The 18488-nt window shown below is 49.4% G+C and overlaps 2 protein-coding genes across 2 annotated transcripts in view; both read right to left on the bottom strand.

Moving 5' to 3' along the window:
• LOC107106271 (chromosome unknown open reading frame, human C14orf93) overlaps positions 1 to 10545 on the bottom strand; it is a 17828-nt gene extending 7283 nt beyond the window's left edge. Inside the window, exons 1-5 of the mRNA XM_015406396.1 lie at positions 10526 to 10545; positions 7247 to 7903; positions 5858 to 6115; positions 4877 to 4938; positions 2388 to 2491 (exon numbers count right to left, since the gene is read on the bottom strand). Of these exons, the coding sequence (XP_015261882.1) occupies positions 2388 to 2491; positions 4877 to 4938; positions 5858 to 6115; positions 7247 to 7768 (946 nt within the window). The 5' untranslated portion in view covers positions 7769 to 7903; positions 10526 to 10545. The remainder of the gene's footprint in view (positions 1 to 2387; positions 2492 to 4876; positions 4939 to 5857; positions 6116 to 7246; positions 7904 to 10525) is intronic.
• A 1646-nt stretch (positions 10546 to 12191) lies between these two features.
• PSMB5 (proteasome subunit beta 5) overlaps positions 12192 to 18488 on the bottom strand; it is a 6857-nt gene continuing 560 nt past the window's right edge. Inside the window, exons 2-3 of the mRNA XM_015406309.1 lie at positions 15472 to 15778; positions 12192 to 12750 (exon numbers count right to left, since the gene is read on the bottom strand). Coding sequence (XP_015261795.1) covers positions 12452 to 12750; positions 15472 to 15778 — 606 coding nt within the window. The 3' untranslated portion in view covers positions 12192 to 12451. The remainder of the gene's footprint in view (positions 12751 to 15471; positions 15779 to 18488) is intronic.

Below are 18488 nucleotides of genomic sequence, written 5' to 3'. Positions count from 1 at the left end.
GCCCCCCCCCCCCCGGATAGAAAGGTTGGGTATAAATGAAATGAAGGGTTGTAGAAACCCTGAGCTAGAGGCAGATTTGGAACAGATGTGGGCTAATAATCTGAGCTCATTCCCAACAAGATGAGTTACTGGCAGGGGTCATTTCCTGCTCCGGCAGTAAAGAGCCCAGGGGGTGGGCACATGCAACAAGCCCCACCCCCTGCTCCCAGCAGCCCTCAGTCAGAGCAAGAAGCAGCTAGGTAAGTTGCAGAGCTACCCCCAGCCCCTCAGCCCAAAACAGTCCAGTGGCACCTTTAAGACCAAGTTTTATTCAGGTACAAGCTCTCCCTCCTCTGCGAGGACAGATCTGCACATTCCCCACCCCACCCCAATAGCTAGCAATCCAAAACAGTCTAGTGGAGGCTGAGCGGTGGGTGTTGCCTTCCGACACACTTCCGGTGATGTCAGGGGGTGTGGCATATGCAAATAAGTTATGCTAATGAGCTCCACTTTTTTTACGAAATGACCCCTGGTTACTGGGGAGTGGAGGGTCTGACCTTGGACCCGTTCTGGATGAGGCTGCACTCGCCTTGAAGGAACAGGTTTGTTGTTCGGAGTTGCTCTTGCGTCCAGTCTGATGGCTGAACGAGCAGGCGGACAGCTATGGCAAGGAGCGCCTTTTACCAGCTCAGACTTGCCAGCTGTGGCCTCTCCTGGGCAGAAAAAGAACTGGCCACTGGGGTGTGTGCCCTGGTTCCATCCAGATCACAGCATTGTTACTCTCTGTGGGGCTGACCGCGAAAAGTGTTCAGAAACGTCAACTGGTACAGAAAGCTGCAGGCCGGAATGTTAACTTTAAAAGTTTTATGTAGACCAGGTACCTTGTACCGACCACTATAAGTCTCTCCTGGGCAGAAAAAGAACTGGCCACTGGGGTGTGTGCCCTGGTTCCATCCAGATCACAGCATTGTTACTCTCTGTGGGGCTGACCGTGTTCAGAAACGTCAACTCCAGTATTGGCCCATCAACATAGTCTCCCCATTTGTTTCCGGGCACAATTCAAAATGCTGGTGTTGACCTTTAAAACCCTATACAGCTTGGGGCCACGGTGGCTCAGTGGTTAAGACACTTCACTGCAGACCAGAAGGTCAGTAGCTCGGCAGTTCGAGACCCGAGTGCCGCGTGACGGAGTGAGCTCCCTTCCCTGGTCCCAGCTCCTGCCAGCCTAGCAATTCTTAAGCAAGAAATTGCAAGTAGATAAATAAATACCGCTTCGGTGGGAAGGTAACAGCGTTCCGTGCGCCTTAGCGTCTAGTCATGCTGGCCACATGACCACGGAGAAGTCTTTGGACAGCGCTGGCTCTTTGGCTTGGAAACGGAGATGAGCACCACCCCCTAGAGTCAGATTCGACTGGCTTTCAAGCAAGGGAAACCTTTACCTTACAGCTTGGGACCAGTATCCCTGAAAGACCATCTAATCTACCCAACCACTGTGGTCATCATCCAAGGCCCTGCTTTGGGCACCCCTACCTTCTGAGATTTGGCAGGTGGATACCTGGGAGGGGACCTTCTCGGTCACGGCCCCTAGACTCTGAAACTCCCTCCCCAGGGAGACTCGCCTGTCCCCTTCTCTTGCCCTCTTCCATATCAGAGAGCCAATTTGGTGTAGTGGTTAAGTGTGCGGACTCTAATCTGGGAGAACCGGGTTTGATTCCCCACTCCTTCACTTGCACCTGCTGATGTGACCTTGAGTCAGTCACAAGCTCTGGCACAGCTGTCCTTGAAAAAGAGCAGTTTCTGTCAAGAGCTCTCTCAGCCCCACCTACCTCACAGGGTGTCTGTTGTGGGGAGGGGAAGGGAAAGGAGTTTGTAAGCCACCCTGAGACTCCAAGTGAAGGGCGGGGTATAAATCCAATCTCTTCTTCTTCTTCCACCAGAGGGTAAAGACTTTTTTTGTTTCACCTGCCATTTCCTCATTGATTCCTCCTAGCTGCCTATGTTTAATTGTTGCTTTTATATGTGTGTTTTAGCTTGGTTTTAATGTTTTGTTTTTATTATGTCTGTTTTAAATCTGTTAGGTGGCTTGGTGGCCCGGATGAGGGCAGAGAGGTATAAAATCCATAAATAAGTAGTAAATAATAAACAAACACACACAAAATACAAATATTATCAATAGACGCCATAGTTAACACATGCACACATAACCCCATTTGTTGGAGAAACCTTTCCAAAAACTATGTTTATTTCAATTCCAGCCAAGAACGCCTTTTAAAAGAAAGGATTGGAAAGGACTGTTGTGGCGGGGGGAGAAAGAGGAATGGAAATGTTTCTGTTTTGGATACACCATAGCAATAACATCCAGAAATGCAATGCGGGAAGAAATTTTTTTTTATTCATCCCCATCTTACCTTTTAGCTCTTTGTCTGTATAATTGTGGTGATTTGATACCAATTCATGCTTCAGTTTCTCCAGCAAGAATTTCACCACAGAGATATTCCATGAAGATTTAATGCTATAAGAGAAAAAAGGGAGGGAGAGAAGGGAGAAAGAAGTGAATGCTGGCACACCTGACACAGCCTGGCCATTCTCGCCAACCAAATCGCGTCGGATATAATGCGTTAGGGCTGGATGTAAATGTGAAGTTGGCAAGGCGAAAGCACTCTCCTGAGGGTCTTTTGTCTTGGACCGATGCCCTTCCCAAGCGAGCAACCCAGTTTAAACAAGACTCTGTGCAAATGCAAAAGTCCCACGGGAAAGCACTTCAGCCGCAGCCAAACATCGTGGTTCAATCGGGCTTTAAATTAGGGAAGAGAAGAAGGTGAGACCCAAGTTGCCCTGCATTAGAAAACAGAACAGAATATACCCCACACACACATATGCAAGATCAAGTAACTTTTGACTCTTGTTTTATTTCAATCTATTAATTTATTTAAAATATGTATATGGCTGTCCTTCTCCTGAGCATTTTGGGGTCCCTTCATTCTACAACAGGATTTCCCAATGTGGCACCTGTGGCTCAGAGGTTAAGACGCTGAAGCTGCAGACCAGAAGGTCTGTAGTTCGGCAGTTCAAGACCCGAGTGCTGCGTGATGGAGTGAGCTCCCGTCTCTGGCCCCAGCTCCTGCCAACCTAGCAGTTTGAAAGCAAGAAACTGCAAGTAGATAAATAGGTACCAATTCCGTGGGAAGGTAACAGCGTTCCGTGCGCCTCGGCTGGCCACATGACCACGGAGACGTCTTCGGACAACGCTGGCTCTTCGGCTTGGAAACAGAGATGAGCACCACAAACCTTTACCTTTTTATATGCCTGTCTTTCTCCTGAGCATTTTTGGGGGCCCTTCACTCTACATCAGGATTTCCCAATGTGGCTGCAAAGATTGTGCTGTGCCGGAATTCCAAAGGTGCCTGGAGGTTCAAAAAGGTTGGGGAGCCCTCTTCTACATGATGCTCATTTTAGTTCCTACTTCCACCATAACCATTTCCCAGGACAGCATGCATGTGTGTGGAGGAAGAGAAGAAATCTGCCCTTCACCACTCCTTAAACCATTTGTGAGTAGGCAAGATTAAAGCTTGTTAAGCGGTAACTAGCCCTGATCCAGATAGTCCAGGCTAGCCTGGTCTTATCAGATCTCAGAAGCTAAGTAGGATCAGCCCAGGTTAGTACTTGGATGGGAGACCACCAAAGAAGTCCTGGGTTGCTCTTGCCTTGAAAACCATACCAAGTCACCATAAACCTGCTGCAACTTGATGGTACTTTCCACCAAGGTGTAATTAAGTGGTGTAAAGTGAACCTGAATCTTGAGATACTAATGAACAACAATAGAGAAGGTTCACATTCTGGACACTGGGTTTGTGACAGGACAAATTAGGGCTTCCAGATCAATACAGGAGAGGAATTTGATCCAGTTTCTTTTATTGCCGACGCCGTACATGAGAAGAGACGCTGCACCTACTGAAATTCTGCCTTCTCGATAGTTGTTAAGAGCGTAAGAACCTTATTTTGAGGCAGTGTGGTCTCATGGCTAGATTGCAACCACGCTGCATACTGCTCCCTGAATGAATTGGGGTCAGTCCCTCACTTTCTTCCCAGAACCTACTTCACGGGGGGTTTTGTGAGTCTAAAGTGGAAAGGCAAAAATCATAGACCAATTCCCCACAAGCAGCTGTGCCACCGTTGCTCTTCCGTTTTCCTGGTCGTATTGGTCAATTTCACACTGTTTGCTCCCCCCGATTTACTCCTCGTCTTCTCGAGCCTCAAAAAACAGAATCAAGAAGATGCGGGGGAAATCGGGGGGAGATGCGGGTCAAAATGTGGCTGCACAGTGAATAGTGTGAAATTGACCAATACGACCGGGCAGGGCTTTTTTTGTAGAAAAAGCCCAGCAGGAACTCATTAGCATAATAGGCCACACCCAACAGCAGAAACACATTACCATATTAGGCCACGGCCCTGACAGCACAGCTCATTAGCATATTAGGCCACACACCCATGTTACCAGAAGTGTGGTCATCCAGCCACGGCCACCTTTTGCTGCTTATTCTGTTGACCTTCTTTGTGGTCAAAACCCAGGCCTTTTTTTGTAGCAGGAACTCCTTTGCATGTTAGGCCACACACCCCTAATGTAGCCAATCCTGATGAGTTTCTGCTGTTGGGTGTGGCCTATTATGCTAATGAGTTCCTGCTGGGCGTGGCCAACTTGGGAGCCAGCGGAACTCCGTTCCTGTGCGTTCCTGCCCAAAAATAGCCCTGGAACCGGGGGAAACGGAAGAGCAACGGCAGCACAGCTGCTCATGGGGAATCGGTCAGATATGCCTCCCTTAGTTCCTCGGTGGAGAGGGCAGGATAAAAACATAAGAGTATTTCTTATGGAAACAGACAACCCCCAACCAAAACTCACCTCTCAGAGCCGTCAAACCTCTTGTCATTGGCAATGTGATTGTGGACATTATGAACCAGTTTCTGGAAAAGGAAACAGAAAGATCAGGAACTGAACCCCAGCTTTAACTCAACAGACCAAAGCTATTAACGTGGAGCAGTACTCCTGTGCAAAGTAACTGGAAATAAATAATTTCAAATAAAGATCCGCAGAGCCCCTGGTCCCTTGCACAAAAGAATCTCTTCTGCCAGCCAGTTAAAGAAGTTGACACACTTGCTCTCTTACATTATGTGGAAGTAGGTATCAACACTCAACTGCCGATTCAGACCAGTCTATACTAAAAGTGTAAGCTCAACATAGGATAGCCTGTTTACATGTCCAAAGGAGGATAATATGGTTATGAAAAACTAGACTATTTGGTTGTGTAAAACAAATATGAACACAGAAGATTCTCAACAAATTTTATTGTTCTAATATTCAGTGTTATCCAGGGGTCATTTCCTGCGGGAGCGCACAGGAGCAGAGCTCCGGCAGTAAAGAGCCCAGGGGGCGGGCACATGCAACAAGCCCCGCCCCCTGCTCCCAGCAGCCCTCAGTCAGTGCAAGAAGCAGCCAGGTAAGTCGCAGAGCCACCCCCCCCGGCCCAAAACTGTCCAGTGGCACCTTTAAGACCAAGTTTTATTCAGGTACAAGCTCTCCCTCCTCTGGGAGGACAGATCTGCACGTTCCTCCCCCCCCACCAATAGCTAGCAATCCAAAACAGTCCAGTGGAGCCTGAGCAGTGGGTGTTGCCTTCTGACACACTTCCGGTGATGTCAGGGGGTTTGGCACATGCAAATGAGTTATGCTAATGAGCTCCTGCACCTCTTTTTCTACGAAATGACCCCTGGTGTTATCTATGTTTATTGTTTCTGAACACTTCTATGTAAACTGTTATTTCTTCACTCTGAAAAATGAAATTAAAAAATATAAATTAAGAAAGAAAGAAAGAAGTCAACTCACTGATAGGACCAAGTCCCTCTTGCGCCTCGCATTCTTCTGTCCAATGTTTCGGCTTCTGCAAGGGAGACTCGCAAAGCCCAGAGAAAAACGTGGCTCCCCGTGCATCGCATCCTCCAGGGTGCTGCTGCTGGGAGACACTTCAGGGCAAGAGAGAGAAGGATCATCCAGGGGCGGTAGAGTTGTCTGAGGGACAGGAGAAGAGGGTGTAGCATAGACCCGCTGCATGGAGGGATCTACTGTGGGAGATTCTTCCGTTACCTGAGAACAGAAAGATTTGAACAGCCCAGAGCAGTGGCCCTCAGTCCCAAACGATGGCCCCTTCCAACTCTGGTGTTGTTTCCCCACCCCACTTCTACAGCCACTTATCCTAGACACGGGCTCTGTGCCTGAAAAAGTTGCCCTGTAGCAGAGGTCCCCAACATGGCACACACGTTGGCTCCTGCTGGCGCCTTTCCAAGTGCCCAGGGCTCTTCCCCAGCAGGTATTCTGATTGGCCCATGCTGATTTAAAATAACAACAACACTGCTTTGTCAGCAGCTGCCACCACAGCACAAAGATCTTCACTGTGTGACTGACAGTAAGCTGAGGCAATATTTCAAAATAATATGTCCATTACAAAAGGCATCTTTTAAAGCAGAGCTTCTGCCTGAAATGTTGAAGAGTTGCTATCATTCAGAGTTACGCCTAATCTCATCCTGACATTTCGCAGTTGGCTATGCCGCCTGCGGCAGCCATTTTGCGGGCGCACCCCTCACACTGTGCACGAATTCCTAACAGGGCCTGTAGGTTCAAAAATGTCGTGGACCCCTGCCCTATGGCTTTCTTCCTGCATACACGGTCACAAAGGAAAGACTTTGTTTTATTCAACGGGTCTGCATTGGTAATATAAAACACGCATTGGCCAGAACGTCCGTTAGATATCAAAAATGCTTCCCCCCACACACGCGGACCAAATTCACACTTGACACAAATAAAAGGGGAAGCTCAAAGGCGCCTTTTAGCATCGTGCGTGAAAACATTCTGCCACTAACCTTGAATTTCCCCCGTCCCTGGTTTTGCCAGTGCCCCTCAATCACCACTAACGGCCGTAGTCCCCCTTCTATCCCAGCCTCGGGATCGTACACACACATAACACTTTTCAGCTCCTGCCAGAGCCCCTCAACCCCAGGCCACAACAGCAAAGCAGAGCTTGGCGCGACTCCCAGAATGCCTCTCTCCTGAGCAGGTCTTTGGCAGGGGAGGCAAGAGAGGCCATCAAATATTCATGAGGCCATCTGTGCCTGACCGGAGGGACACGGGGATTGTGTGCGTGTGGGTTTTTGTGTGTGTGTGTGGGGGGGGGATTGAAGAACTTTTTCGAAAGAAGCCCCCAATCCTCCACCTACGTACCCCGCCAAGCCCCCCAGCTCCCAGCTGCACGGGAGAGAAACCCAAGCGTCCAGGTGGCCCCGCGGCTGCTCCCAGCTGCCTCAGCTCTTCTATGACCACCTGGACGCCATTTTGGAAGCCTTCAGCCTCTCTTTCCTCTTCCTCCTCCTCCTCGTCGTCTTCTCGCTGCTCCACTGGAACACACAGGGGGCTAGCTTTGACAGGAGGGGCTGCTGCCTGGCGCAGCACCCCCATTTCCTCTTCTAGGCGCCGCAGAGCCTCGTTGTTGGCTTTGGCCAAGCTCAGAGACATCTCGGCGAGGCCCACGGCCTTTTCGACTCGCTGGTAGATGACATGGAGGAGCTGCTCCGAAGACTGGACAGCCAGCCCCGTCCCCGTGACGGTGATGGGAGTGCAGGGTGGGGATGGAGGCGGCGCCGGGGTGGCTGGCGGGGCACCGGGCTCCTGCTTGCAGGTGCAGCAACAGCATTTGGCTTCTTTGGCATTCGGAGGGGAGAACAAAATGGTGGCGCTGAATGACATGGCCACTCGAGCCGTCACAAGGGATTCTGGGAGTTTCTCAGCCTCTGCTTTTGAAGAAGGCCAAGCAGGCTGAAGATGTAATCTTTGGGGTTCAGGCCCATGGAACAACTCGGACAAAGCAGACGCCGGCCTAAGCTGAGGGAAACAGGCTGTCAAGAAAAATTTTAAAAATGCTCTTATGAGTGTGACTAGAGAGCAGGCAGCAACTCTGGAAAAGGTGTGAAAATCCAAAGGCGTACCTTTAGGCACTTCTGAATACCAGTCGCTCACCCCCACCCCGTGACCCCAGGCTGAAGGTTGTTTGTTGCTTGCATATTGTAAATTGATACCAAACGTCACTTGCTCTTCATATACACTTTAATTTGTTTTAACACATCCTTTGCCCTATTCTAAACCATCTACCTATTTCGAGTGTCTGGCCAAGGGAGAGCCAAGGGCATCCCTCAGTTCATAATGCATCTCTTCTCAAAAGCAGAAGTCATGAAAAGGTGGGTTTGGGTTGGGGGGTTTCTGCACATGTGACCATGCAAAGGAATTTTTCGGGGCCTTTATCTTTAACTCAGTAAGGCCAGCTCTTGCAAAGTTTTTCTTGTGGCACTTGCTAGTATCCACACGTTCACAGCGCTCCATAGGTCGAAGCAAAGAAAATGGGCGCTGAGCGAGGAGAGAACGCAGTTTCTCCGAGTTATGAGTCAGATCCCCCCCCCCAAACAGGAAATTCCTGATTCGCATTCTTTAAATCCCGCGCGACCAGAGCGAGCAGAAGGCCAGGGTTCAGACGTGCTTTTTGTTCTGGGGCTCCGCGGTTTGGAACGCTGCGCTCCCCAGCGTTCTATCCCGCGTGTGCAGCGCGGGAGGGGAAAGAGGCGCGAGCGCCGCAGCCGTGTACAAAGAGAGCGGTCCGCGGCCTCCCCCGCGGCGCGCCGATTGGCCGCCGCCAAGAAGCCAAGGGCCGCCGATTGGTCGCAAGCTGTTGCGCCGTGGCCGGGGGCTGAGAAGAAGGCGGGGAAAGGAACGGACGCGGAGGAGAAGGGGCACTTTAGGGAGTTGTGCGAGGCCAGGCGCTTTTTTCATGGCCGTCTGCAGCCCAGCTTGGGGGAGTTTTCCCTTTCGTGACCCCCGTTTTCCCCAGACAGACATCCATTATAGACAAGGGGCGTGCAGATCAGCATATCCATTAAGCTAAAACACAAAACACCAGACACAATATTATCATCTTGTCTCCCACACAAAATTTCCTGATTGCCTGGAAGTCAGGTTAAATGACTGACAAAAATGGACAAGGTCATGCCAAGGGCCTTAACCCAAGGCTTAAAATGGCTGCCCTGCTCCAAGGTCCCCCACCAGAGCGCTAACAAGGCCTGTCCTTCCCAATGTCGCATTTAAATCCATATTTTCAGATGCCATTCCCTCCACCACAAACCCTCATAACTGGTCTCTCCCAACACCCGTATCCCCCATAACTGTCCACAGTGAAAGAGCACATCAATTGTCAGTCGCTTCAGAACTACATATTCAACCTTCCCTTCTCAATGTACCATAAAAAAGCCAAGCCATTTTCATCACGGTCAAGGCACATTCGTATTTAAGGACAGTTAATATTCTACTCCAGTAGCACCTTAGAGATGATGACCAAGATTTTCAGGGTGTGAGCTTTCAAGAGCCATTTGTCATATTTAAGGATCGTTTATTGCCAGTTTACATATCGATAGGTCTTAAATAACCCACTTTCTAAAGTCTAGATCCGATCCTATGAGCCAAAACAGTACACATCCTCCAGCTGAAGAGTCTGAAGACCTCTGTGTGCATAGCTGCCTCAGGAATTCTACGCCTCCAGTGTGCACATCAGATGAATTGAAATCCAGTAAACCACTTTCCCCACTCCTAAATGGTAGCTAATGCAGAAGGAAAAATTGGGATGGAAGAAAACTACACTGCCCTACACTCTTTAGTCTCTCTCCGATTGTGTGAAAAAAGGATGATTAATGCATGTTAACACAGATTTATCACCTCGGGGGGTATTGAATAAATATCTGCAACTCCCTAAACACCTTCGTTCCAACAGAATCAAGATTAAGTGGAGATAAGAAAAGGTGTATCAATTTCCCTTGCAAATGCATACATTACTCCCCTGGAAGCCTGATCATGTTCACACACCACTGTGACTGTAACTGGGATACTCATTCTCTCTCAACGATCTTATAAAAATACATTCCGCTCCATAAACCCTCATATATAACTGTAGGAGCACACATAGAAGAACAGACTCTTATCCAGGATTACGAAACCAGGAATAACGACCACTCTCAATTAGTATGGAATTCTGATTAGAAAGCTCCGCTTCAGCCACAAGAAAATGTCAAAAATTCTTGTCCTGTCTGTTTGAGAAGCAGACATGACGATACACATTAATGTGCAATGTATCCCAGGTACTCTGCCTTCTATACAGTTGTACACTTACCCATTCATCACAACATATACTCTTGCCCGCCTTATTTTCACAGTATCCATTTACATCAGTCTACAGTCGCTCTGTATTTCCATGTACATATCTTCCTGCTAAGCATACCCCGCTCTCCGGCTTCCCCCCCTCCCTCATTCTGTCACGTACAACCCTTTTCTCTGTATATCGTATATTCCCCTAGAAAGGCCAAAACAAACCAAAGAGAATTGGGATTCCCCTTCTTTCACTCCCTCCCTTTGCCATAACTCCCCGCCCCCCCCCCCCAATTCCATCCGTCCCTGGGAAAAGGATACTGGAAGGTCGTGCGTGCGGCTCTTTGTATTCGTGTGTGTGCAAGAGGGGGAGGATGTGCACCCTGCTGCCAACCGCCACACCCCCATGCTCCCCCCTTCTGCCCTGATTGGCCGATCTCCTGCACGCACACAGACACACACCAAAGCTGCACACGCATTCCTCAGCAGGGCCCCCACAGGGGACACCTAGACCGGCTGGCCACTGCCAATTTTTCCTCTCCTGGACGGTCAGGTTGTTCTTCCTCCCCTTGCATACCATTGCCCTGTTCCTGTCCTTTATGCATACGTTCATGCTCTTTCCGACACTTTTAGTGTTTTTTCCATCCTGCTCTCCTCTACTTTCCTTCGGCCCGTTTCTAAGAACGCACAACCTCCATTGGCTTATGTCCCTGTGCATTCTCGATTTGGTGACTCTTTTGCCTTTCAACCCCCCCCCCCTTCCTTCCTTTTACTTCCTCATTATTTATTCCACTGCAGCGGCACTTGTATAAAAATTAGCCCTCCTGCCCATATCCCGGTCTCTCCAGACCCGCTGTGATCCCATTTCATTCCTTTCTTTCTCCTAAGTGGGCATGTGGAGAAAGAGGCCACAAAGCCAATCGGCATTTTTTGTACAATAAAATAAAATAAAATTCTCTGCCTGTCAACCACACCTTCATCTTGGCCTGCCTCGTTCCCGCCATCCTCGCTGCCCCGCAGCTGGCAGTAACCTTTTCCATTCCTATTAGGTTCTACACGCTGCCGCGCACAAGCCTCCGCGTCAATTGGGTGGGAACCAGAGAAGGCAACGGCGCATGAGAATATTTGGGAAGGGTATGCTCTGCGAGGCAGCCAAAATGGGCTCACGCCAGCCTGTACACACCGCAGACATCAAAGAGAAACACGGATCTGGAGGAGAACCCTAAAAAGGATTTGGGATTGGGATTATCCAAGGTGTTTGGGGCTCAATGATGGGGAAAGCAAGTCTACAGCGCCACAGGAACCCTCTGCGATGAACAGAAAGAGGAGGAAACCATCCCCTTAACAGCCATTTGACTTCCGCCCTCCCTCTGTATCACAGCCACATATGCTTTGATGCCTGCGGGAACAGCCGACCTTCTGGTTTTTGCCTAGAAATGGAACTTTCAAGAGACATTTATCTGCAAGTTCCTGCACCCAAACACTCACACCCACACAGCTTACCCCCCCTCCGGGCCATCCCTCAGCAGGCAAAGATCCAAACTTAACAGGGCACTTCTAACGGGACTGGAGAGTATCAAAAGGTCGGTCCCTGCCTATCCTGGGTTTTTAAAAGGTAAAGGTTCCCTTGCTCGAAAGCCAGTCAAGTCCGACTCTAGGGTTGTGGTGCTCATCTCCGTTTCCCAGCCGAAGAGCCAGCGCTGTCCGAAGACGTTTCCATGGTCATGTGGCCGGCATGACTAAACACCAAGGCGCGCGGAACGCTGTTCCCTTCCCACCGAAGCGGTACCTATTTATCTACTTGCAGTTTCTTGCTTTCGAACTGCTAGGTTGGCAGGAGCTGGAGCTACAGACGGGAGCTCGTTCCGTCATGCGGCAACTCAGGTCTTGAACTGCTGAACTACCGACCTTCCACCGCCTGCAGTTCAGCGTCTTAACCACTTGAGCCACCGCAGTTTTTAAATGACGACAAAAAACCAGTCGCTTGGACAGTAAAAGTTTAATTCAGAACGAGCAAAATGTTTTGCTACAGGGAACACCGGCCACAAGCATGAGACAAACGTAAGCCCGCGATGGCCAAACTGGAGGCCCTGTTGCTGTCCCCTCCCACCGATCAGCGGGCCCGATTCTTCCCCCACCCCATTTTGCCTAATGGATAAACCACGCTCCCTCCTGTTCTATAACATATGCAACTTCTCTGCTGCCAACAATGCCAAGCTCTGAGCCCCTCCCCCGCGGTCCTCTAGCTTAAGCCACTGTCCCCGTGGCAGTGCCGCTGAAGGATTCGTGCAGTTTGGCCACGTCATCGCTGGAAACACGGATCCAGCCATCCTGGCGGACGTGGTAGAGGTTGACGGTACCCCCCGAGTAGGCGTCACGGTACGTAGCCTGGTAAATGGCACGACGGGCCAGATCGTAGGCTTCCTCGACTGAGAGATCAGGAGAGTAGCCCCGGTCCATCACCCCGTAGGCGTAGACGGAACCAGACCCCACTGAGAAAACCGTGCCCGAGATCCGGTTCCCTTCGCTGTCCACGTAGTACAGGCCTGAAAGGTAGGGCAGGGAAGTTTGGGGTTACTGGGGCTTCCAACACGTTCCTTATAAAAGCCGTATTAATATAAATACTCTCCCCCCCCCCTTCAACCCCTCCCAGATTATAAGATTAATGTCAAAGATGATCTCTGCACACTTATGTTGCAAGCTGTTCAACAGGCGGCCGGGCAGGGCAAATCCAGCCGGCTGAGTCCCTCCAAACCATTCAGTCCCAGAAATACCTTTCCTCTTGATACTGTACACATCCCCAGACATGTGAATGGGGGGGGGGGAGATTGGATTTATACCCCACCCTTCACTTGGAGTCTCAGAGCGGCTTACAATTCCTTTCCCTTCCCTTCCCCACAACAGACACCCTGTGAGGTAAGTGGGGCTGAGAGAGCTCTTTCCGGAACTGCTCTTTCAAGAACAGCTCTGACAGAACTATGGCTTGCCCAAGGTCCTCCAGCAGCTGCAAGTGGAGGAGTGGGGAATCAAACCCAGTTCTCCCAGATTAGAGTCCACGCACTTAACCACTACACCAAACTGGCTACCACATATATTTGAAACACTTCATGTTTGAGCACCCATTCCTCTATCCATCCACCTGCTGTGCAAACCGGAGTACAGGACTCAGGACTATCTGATCACATTTTCTATATAAAACCCCTCCAGTACTGATTATATGATCTTGAAGAGTCTTCCACAGCATTCCCAGTCTTTTACCCATACATTTTCGGGACACGTTAAATTGCTCAGTCTGTTTAAAACCCCAAACTGTATGGGGCTTTCCCCCCATCAGAAACAGTCCCAAATATTCCATGCACCAAATGATGCAAAAGGAAAAACTGTCTTCAGCGGGATTTAGTTTAGGTTGGAGGCAAGGATGTCCTTGGGAACGCTAAAGGAGAGGAAGATATAGGGACATCCTGAAAACAGAGCCATCTTTTGAGATGGAAGTAGGCAAAGGAGTGTATGATAATCTGGATACAGGAGATCTAGGAGGTAAAGGACATGTGAGAAGAGTGGTGTGGGGGTGGGAATAAAATGGCAGGCATACTGCAGAGTAGGAAACAAGACCCTTGTGGCAGAGTAAAGGAAAATTAAGGTTGCATCCCAGTTCCAGACACCTTTACTTGACTGCAGATCTTATGAACTTCAATGAAATGGGTTCACAAGTATACATGTTTAGGGTTGCAAACTAGGTACAACTCAGCCATCAGACTTGGGTGAAAAGGAGAGGGGGAGATTGGATTTATACCCTGCCCTTCACTACCCGAAGGAGTCTCAAAGCAGTTTACAATCTCCTTTCCCTTCCCCTCTCCACAGCAGACACCCTGTGAGGTAGGGTGGGGCTGGGAGAGCTCTTTCGATAGCTGCTCGTGAGAGAACAGCTCTGAAACAACTTGTAACTGACCCGAGGTCACACCAGCAGCTGCATGTGAAGGAGTGAGGAATCAAACCCAGTTCTCCCAGATTAGAGCCTGCGCTCCTAACCACTACACCAAATTGGCCCTCAGTAGTAGTAGCCACCTTGAATGAATGGCATGATAAAGGGAAAAAATGGGCAGGATTGCATATATAGGTTTGCCTACAAGTTTGCCTACTGTGATGTTGTTGTGCATCTGAACACTAAAATTTAAATGCTTCTCCGTTTAGGATGGGGTGGCACATTGTGTTGTTGAGTCCAGACAGTTTGATTCTGTTAATCCATCAGAGCAGCAGCTCCGAACTGCCAACACTAATATAACTTTCCTCAAGTTATTGATTCCCTTGTATCTGGAAGTGCGCAACAGGAAGTCACTACTGTCAGGAAACCTTGCGAAGAATAACGGTTGAAAAACTAACTGCAACTGCTGGGAAACCAAGCCGAAGCAAGTGTAAGCTAACCCTAGCAGGGCAGAGATCAGCAACCACGTGTGGCTTCCTTCCACTGTCAAAATGTAATGTCACAGCCACAGGACAGAGTGTGGCACTAAGCTCAAAGTCTGGAGATGGGGGGTATCGTTTGAGAAAGCAGTGCCACGAAGGTCTGGGGTATCTGCGATAACGGCAAGGAAACACGGAAGAAATTCTGATGTGCAACCAGGAGCTTCACAACAGTAGATGAGACCTCATGAACTACTTTTAAGACTAACAAGCTTTACTGACAGCTTAGAGGGAACACTGGTCACAGGACAGAGTGTGGCACCAAGCTCAAAGTCTGGAGATTGGGGGTATCGTTTGAGGAGGTAGAAAGCAGTGCCACGAAGGTCTGGGGTATCTGCGATAACGGCAAGGAAACACGGAAGAAATTCTGATGTGCAACCAGGAGCTTCACAACAGTAGATGAGACCTCATGAACTACTTTTAAGACTAACAAGCTTTACTGAAGCATAAGCCTTCGAGAAACACAGCTCTCTTCGTCAGATGCAGAGAGCTGTGTTTCTCAAAAGCTTACGCTGCAATAAAGTTTGCCAGTCTGAAAGGTGCAACTGGGCTTTTTACTATTTTGCAGCAACAGACTGACACGGCTAACTCATCTGGATCTATGAACTGCTTTGTTACAGGGCAAACGTGAACTAGTGGAAAGAGAAGCACTTCTGACAGGCAGGGCATGTCGTGGGAACCTCGGGGCAGATTTCAGTGGGCCTGAAAAGACACCATAAAATGCAGAGTGAAGCTTAAACCCAATTCGGATGCAGGGAGAAGTGGCGGAAGCTAGGCAGCTGAAAGGCAACACAGAGGGTCCTCACCTGGCCCTCGCTTGTCCCAGCCACAAATCATGGTGCCCATGGAAAGCCCCATGCCCTTGTACTGATACACCATGTTGGCCAGCAGCTTGGAGGCAGCGGCCACCGAGATGCGCTCCTTGTTGCGGAGTTCGTAGATGCGGCACTGCCGTGCCAGCAGCCGCTCCCAGAAGCTGCAATCCGCTGCCCCACCAGCCATGGTGCCCAGGAGGTAAGGGTTGATCTCGATGACCTTCTTAACGGTCTGGGATGCGATGTAGACTCCCGCCGTGGCCCGTGAGTCCACCGCCACAATCACGCCATGCTGGAACTGGGGGAGGGAAGGAAGAAACGAGGCGAGACCATGAGTAACCAAAGAGCCACAGCCCAGAGTCTGAAAGTTTGCTTGCTAGTCTAAAGGGAGACGGTGATTCAAGTGGTTTCAACAATGTTTCATCACAGAGACCAGGAGGTATGGCTACTGAAGGTAGCATCCGGAGATGTCAACATCAACCTGGAGACCCGTGGCCCGTGAGTCCACCGCCACAATCACGCCATGCTGGAACTGGGGGAGGGAAGGAAGAAACGAGGCGAGACCATGAGTAACCAAAGAGTCACAGCCCACAGTCTGAAAGTTTGCTAGTCTAAAGGGAGACGGTGATTCAAGTGGTTTCAACCATGTTTCATCACAGAGACCAGGAGATATGGCTACTGAAGGTAGCATCCGTCTGCAAGTCCAGCATGGGAGACACCAACATCAACCAGGAGACCACTGGCAGGGAGACAGAATACATTATACAAAGGAAGGCCTCTGTCAAATAGACACACTAGTCAAAACTTACAGCCAGGTTTAACACACCTAAGCGCTCTTCCATAGTGAGAAAATCACAAGACCAAATTCAAGACACATCAAATCTGTAACTGTAATTCAGAAGTTTCAGGCTAAAGCCTCCTTTGGAAGCCTTTTTGTTGAAGTGAGAACATCAGAAGAGCACTGCTGGACCGGATTAGTGGTCCGTACAATCCAGCATCCTGTCTCGTACAGTGACCAACCAGCTTGATTTGAGTCCAGTAGCACCTTAGGGACCAACAGGAGTTTGGGGGTACAAATTTTTGAGAATCAAAGCTTCATCAGACACAGGAACTGACAAAGAGAGGCCTGACTCTCAAAGGCTGATACCCCAAAATTCTTTTTGGTCTCTAAGGTGTTACTGGACTCGAATTGAACTGTTCTCAGCGCTGGCTCTTCGGCTTTGAAATGGAGATTCCCTAGAGTTGGATTCGACTGGCTTTCAAGCAAGGGAACCTTTACCTTTTTACTGTGGACCGACACGGCTACCCTCTGATATTATCTTCACAGAAGTGGCCAACCAGTTACCTCTGGAGTGCCAACAAGAGGGCACACAAGCCGAGGCCTTCCCCTGATGTTGCCTCCTGGCACTGAACCAGAGCTTTACTGTCTCTGAATGTGGAGGTTCTCTTTAGTCACCATAGCTAGTAGCCACTGATAGACCTCTCCTTCATGAATCTATCTAATGCCCCCTTTAAAGCTGTCTATGTCTTTGCAATTTTCAACACTCAATAAAAAAACCTTTACTGTCTCTGAATGTGGAGGTTTCTCTTTAGTCACCATAGCTAGTAGCCACTGATAGACCTCTCCTTCATGAATCTATCTAATGCCCTCTTTAAAGCTGTCTATGCCTTTGTAATTTTCAATAAAAAAAAGTTTAGCTTAAATGGCAACCTTATTCGGGAGTACTAACACAGAGAAAACAAGCAGTGGGAATCTGAAAATCCAGGAACAAAAAACTTTTGGTGATAGTCCACTGCCGGCCATGCAAAAGGTGTCCTCTCCTCCAAACCTCTCTAAAGTCAAAAAAGCCCAGTGTCCCCCCCCCCCCCCAACATGCTCATTATGTCTGCATTATTCCCCAGCCATAGCCTCAAATGCTTTCAGAGAAAAGCCTACAGTTCAGTAGTGGTGCATTTGTTTTGCAAGCAGTCCAGTTCCCAGCATCTCCAGTTATCCAGGATCAGGTCACAGGCGATGTGAAAACTCCTCTGCCCCAAGATCCCCAAGATCCTGGAGAGCTCCTGCCCGCTGTTTTGATTCTGCATAAGGCAGCTACAGGTGATCACACCTGCCCCAATCCCACCAACGTTACCACAGCGTGATAATGTTTCCAAACCCTCGCTTCCCAGCAGTGTCCCCTCTAAGCTAGTTTTCTTGCACTGCATGGTACCTGTGGGCCAGTGTTCACTCTAAGCTGCACTGGCTGCCTATAGCATACCAGATTCGCTTCAAAGTGCTGGTTCTTACCTATAAAGCCCTTGATGACCAGGGTCCAGCGTACCTAAGGGACCGCCTTTCCCCATATGTTCCCCCAAGAGCACTACGGTCTGGGGCGCAGCACCTACTGGTGGTTCCTGGCCCCAAGGACATCAAGCTGGCCGCAACCAGGGCCAGGGCTTTCTTGGCGGCGGCATCTATTTGGTGGAACGAGCTCCCAGAGGAGATCCGGGCCCTGCGGGACTTGGCACAGTTCCGCAGGGCTTGTAAGACAGAGCTCTTCTGCCAGGCCTTTGCATCCGGTGCCATTATGCCACCACCGAGTTGCCATCTACGACGGTGGATTAGATGAACCGGGCCTGGGAAGACACCTAGGTGACCAAGAACTTATGTTGTCAGGCTAGGTTGATAAACGGATCCCATCTTGGGGCCATAAGTTAACATCTAGAGCACCGCACTTTATTTATTGATTGTTTTTATACTGTTTTAATTGTTTGTTATGGCATTTGCCGCTGTGGGAAGCCGCCCTGAGCCCATTTGGGGAGGGCTGGATACAAATCTAATAAATAAATAATAAATAAATAAAGCTGAGTTAATGTGAGCTAGCTCACAGTTTTTTAGCCTCCGGCTCACACCTTTTGGCCTTAGCTCTGGAAGGATGTGGCTCCACAGCAAACTCATTCCTGCAGTAGCCCAATCGCTCACTCAAAGCTTTCATGCCAGGACCTCCCGAAGGAGGATTTTTGCTAAC

This window comes from Gekko japonicus, unplaced genomic scaffold (genome assembly GCF_001447785.1).
Source record: "Gekko japonicus isolate JY-2015 unplaced genomic scaffold, Gekko_japonicus_V1.1 scaffold1746, whole genome shotgun sequence".
NCBI classification, from domain to species: Eukaryota; Metazoa; Chordata; class Lepidosauria; order Squamata; family Gekkonidae; genus Gekko; species Gekko japonicus.
Note: the sequence above shows the minus strand (reverse complement) of the source record. Positions and strands in the feature narration are given on the sequence as shown.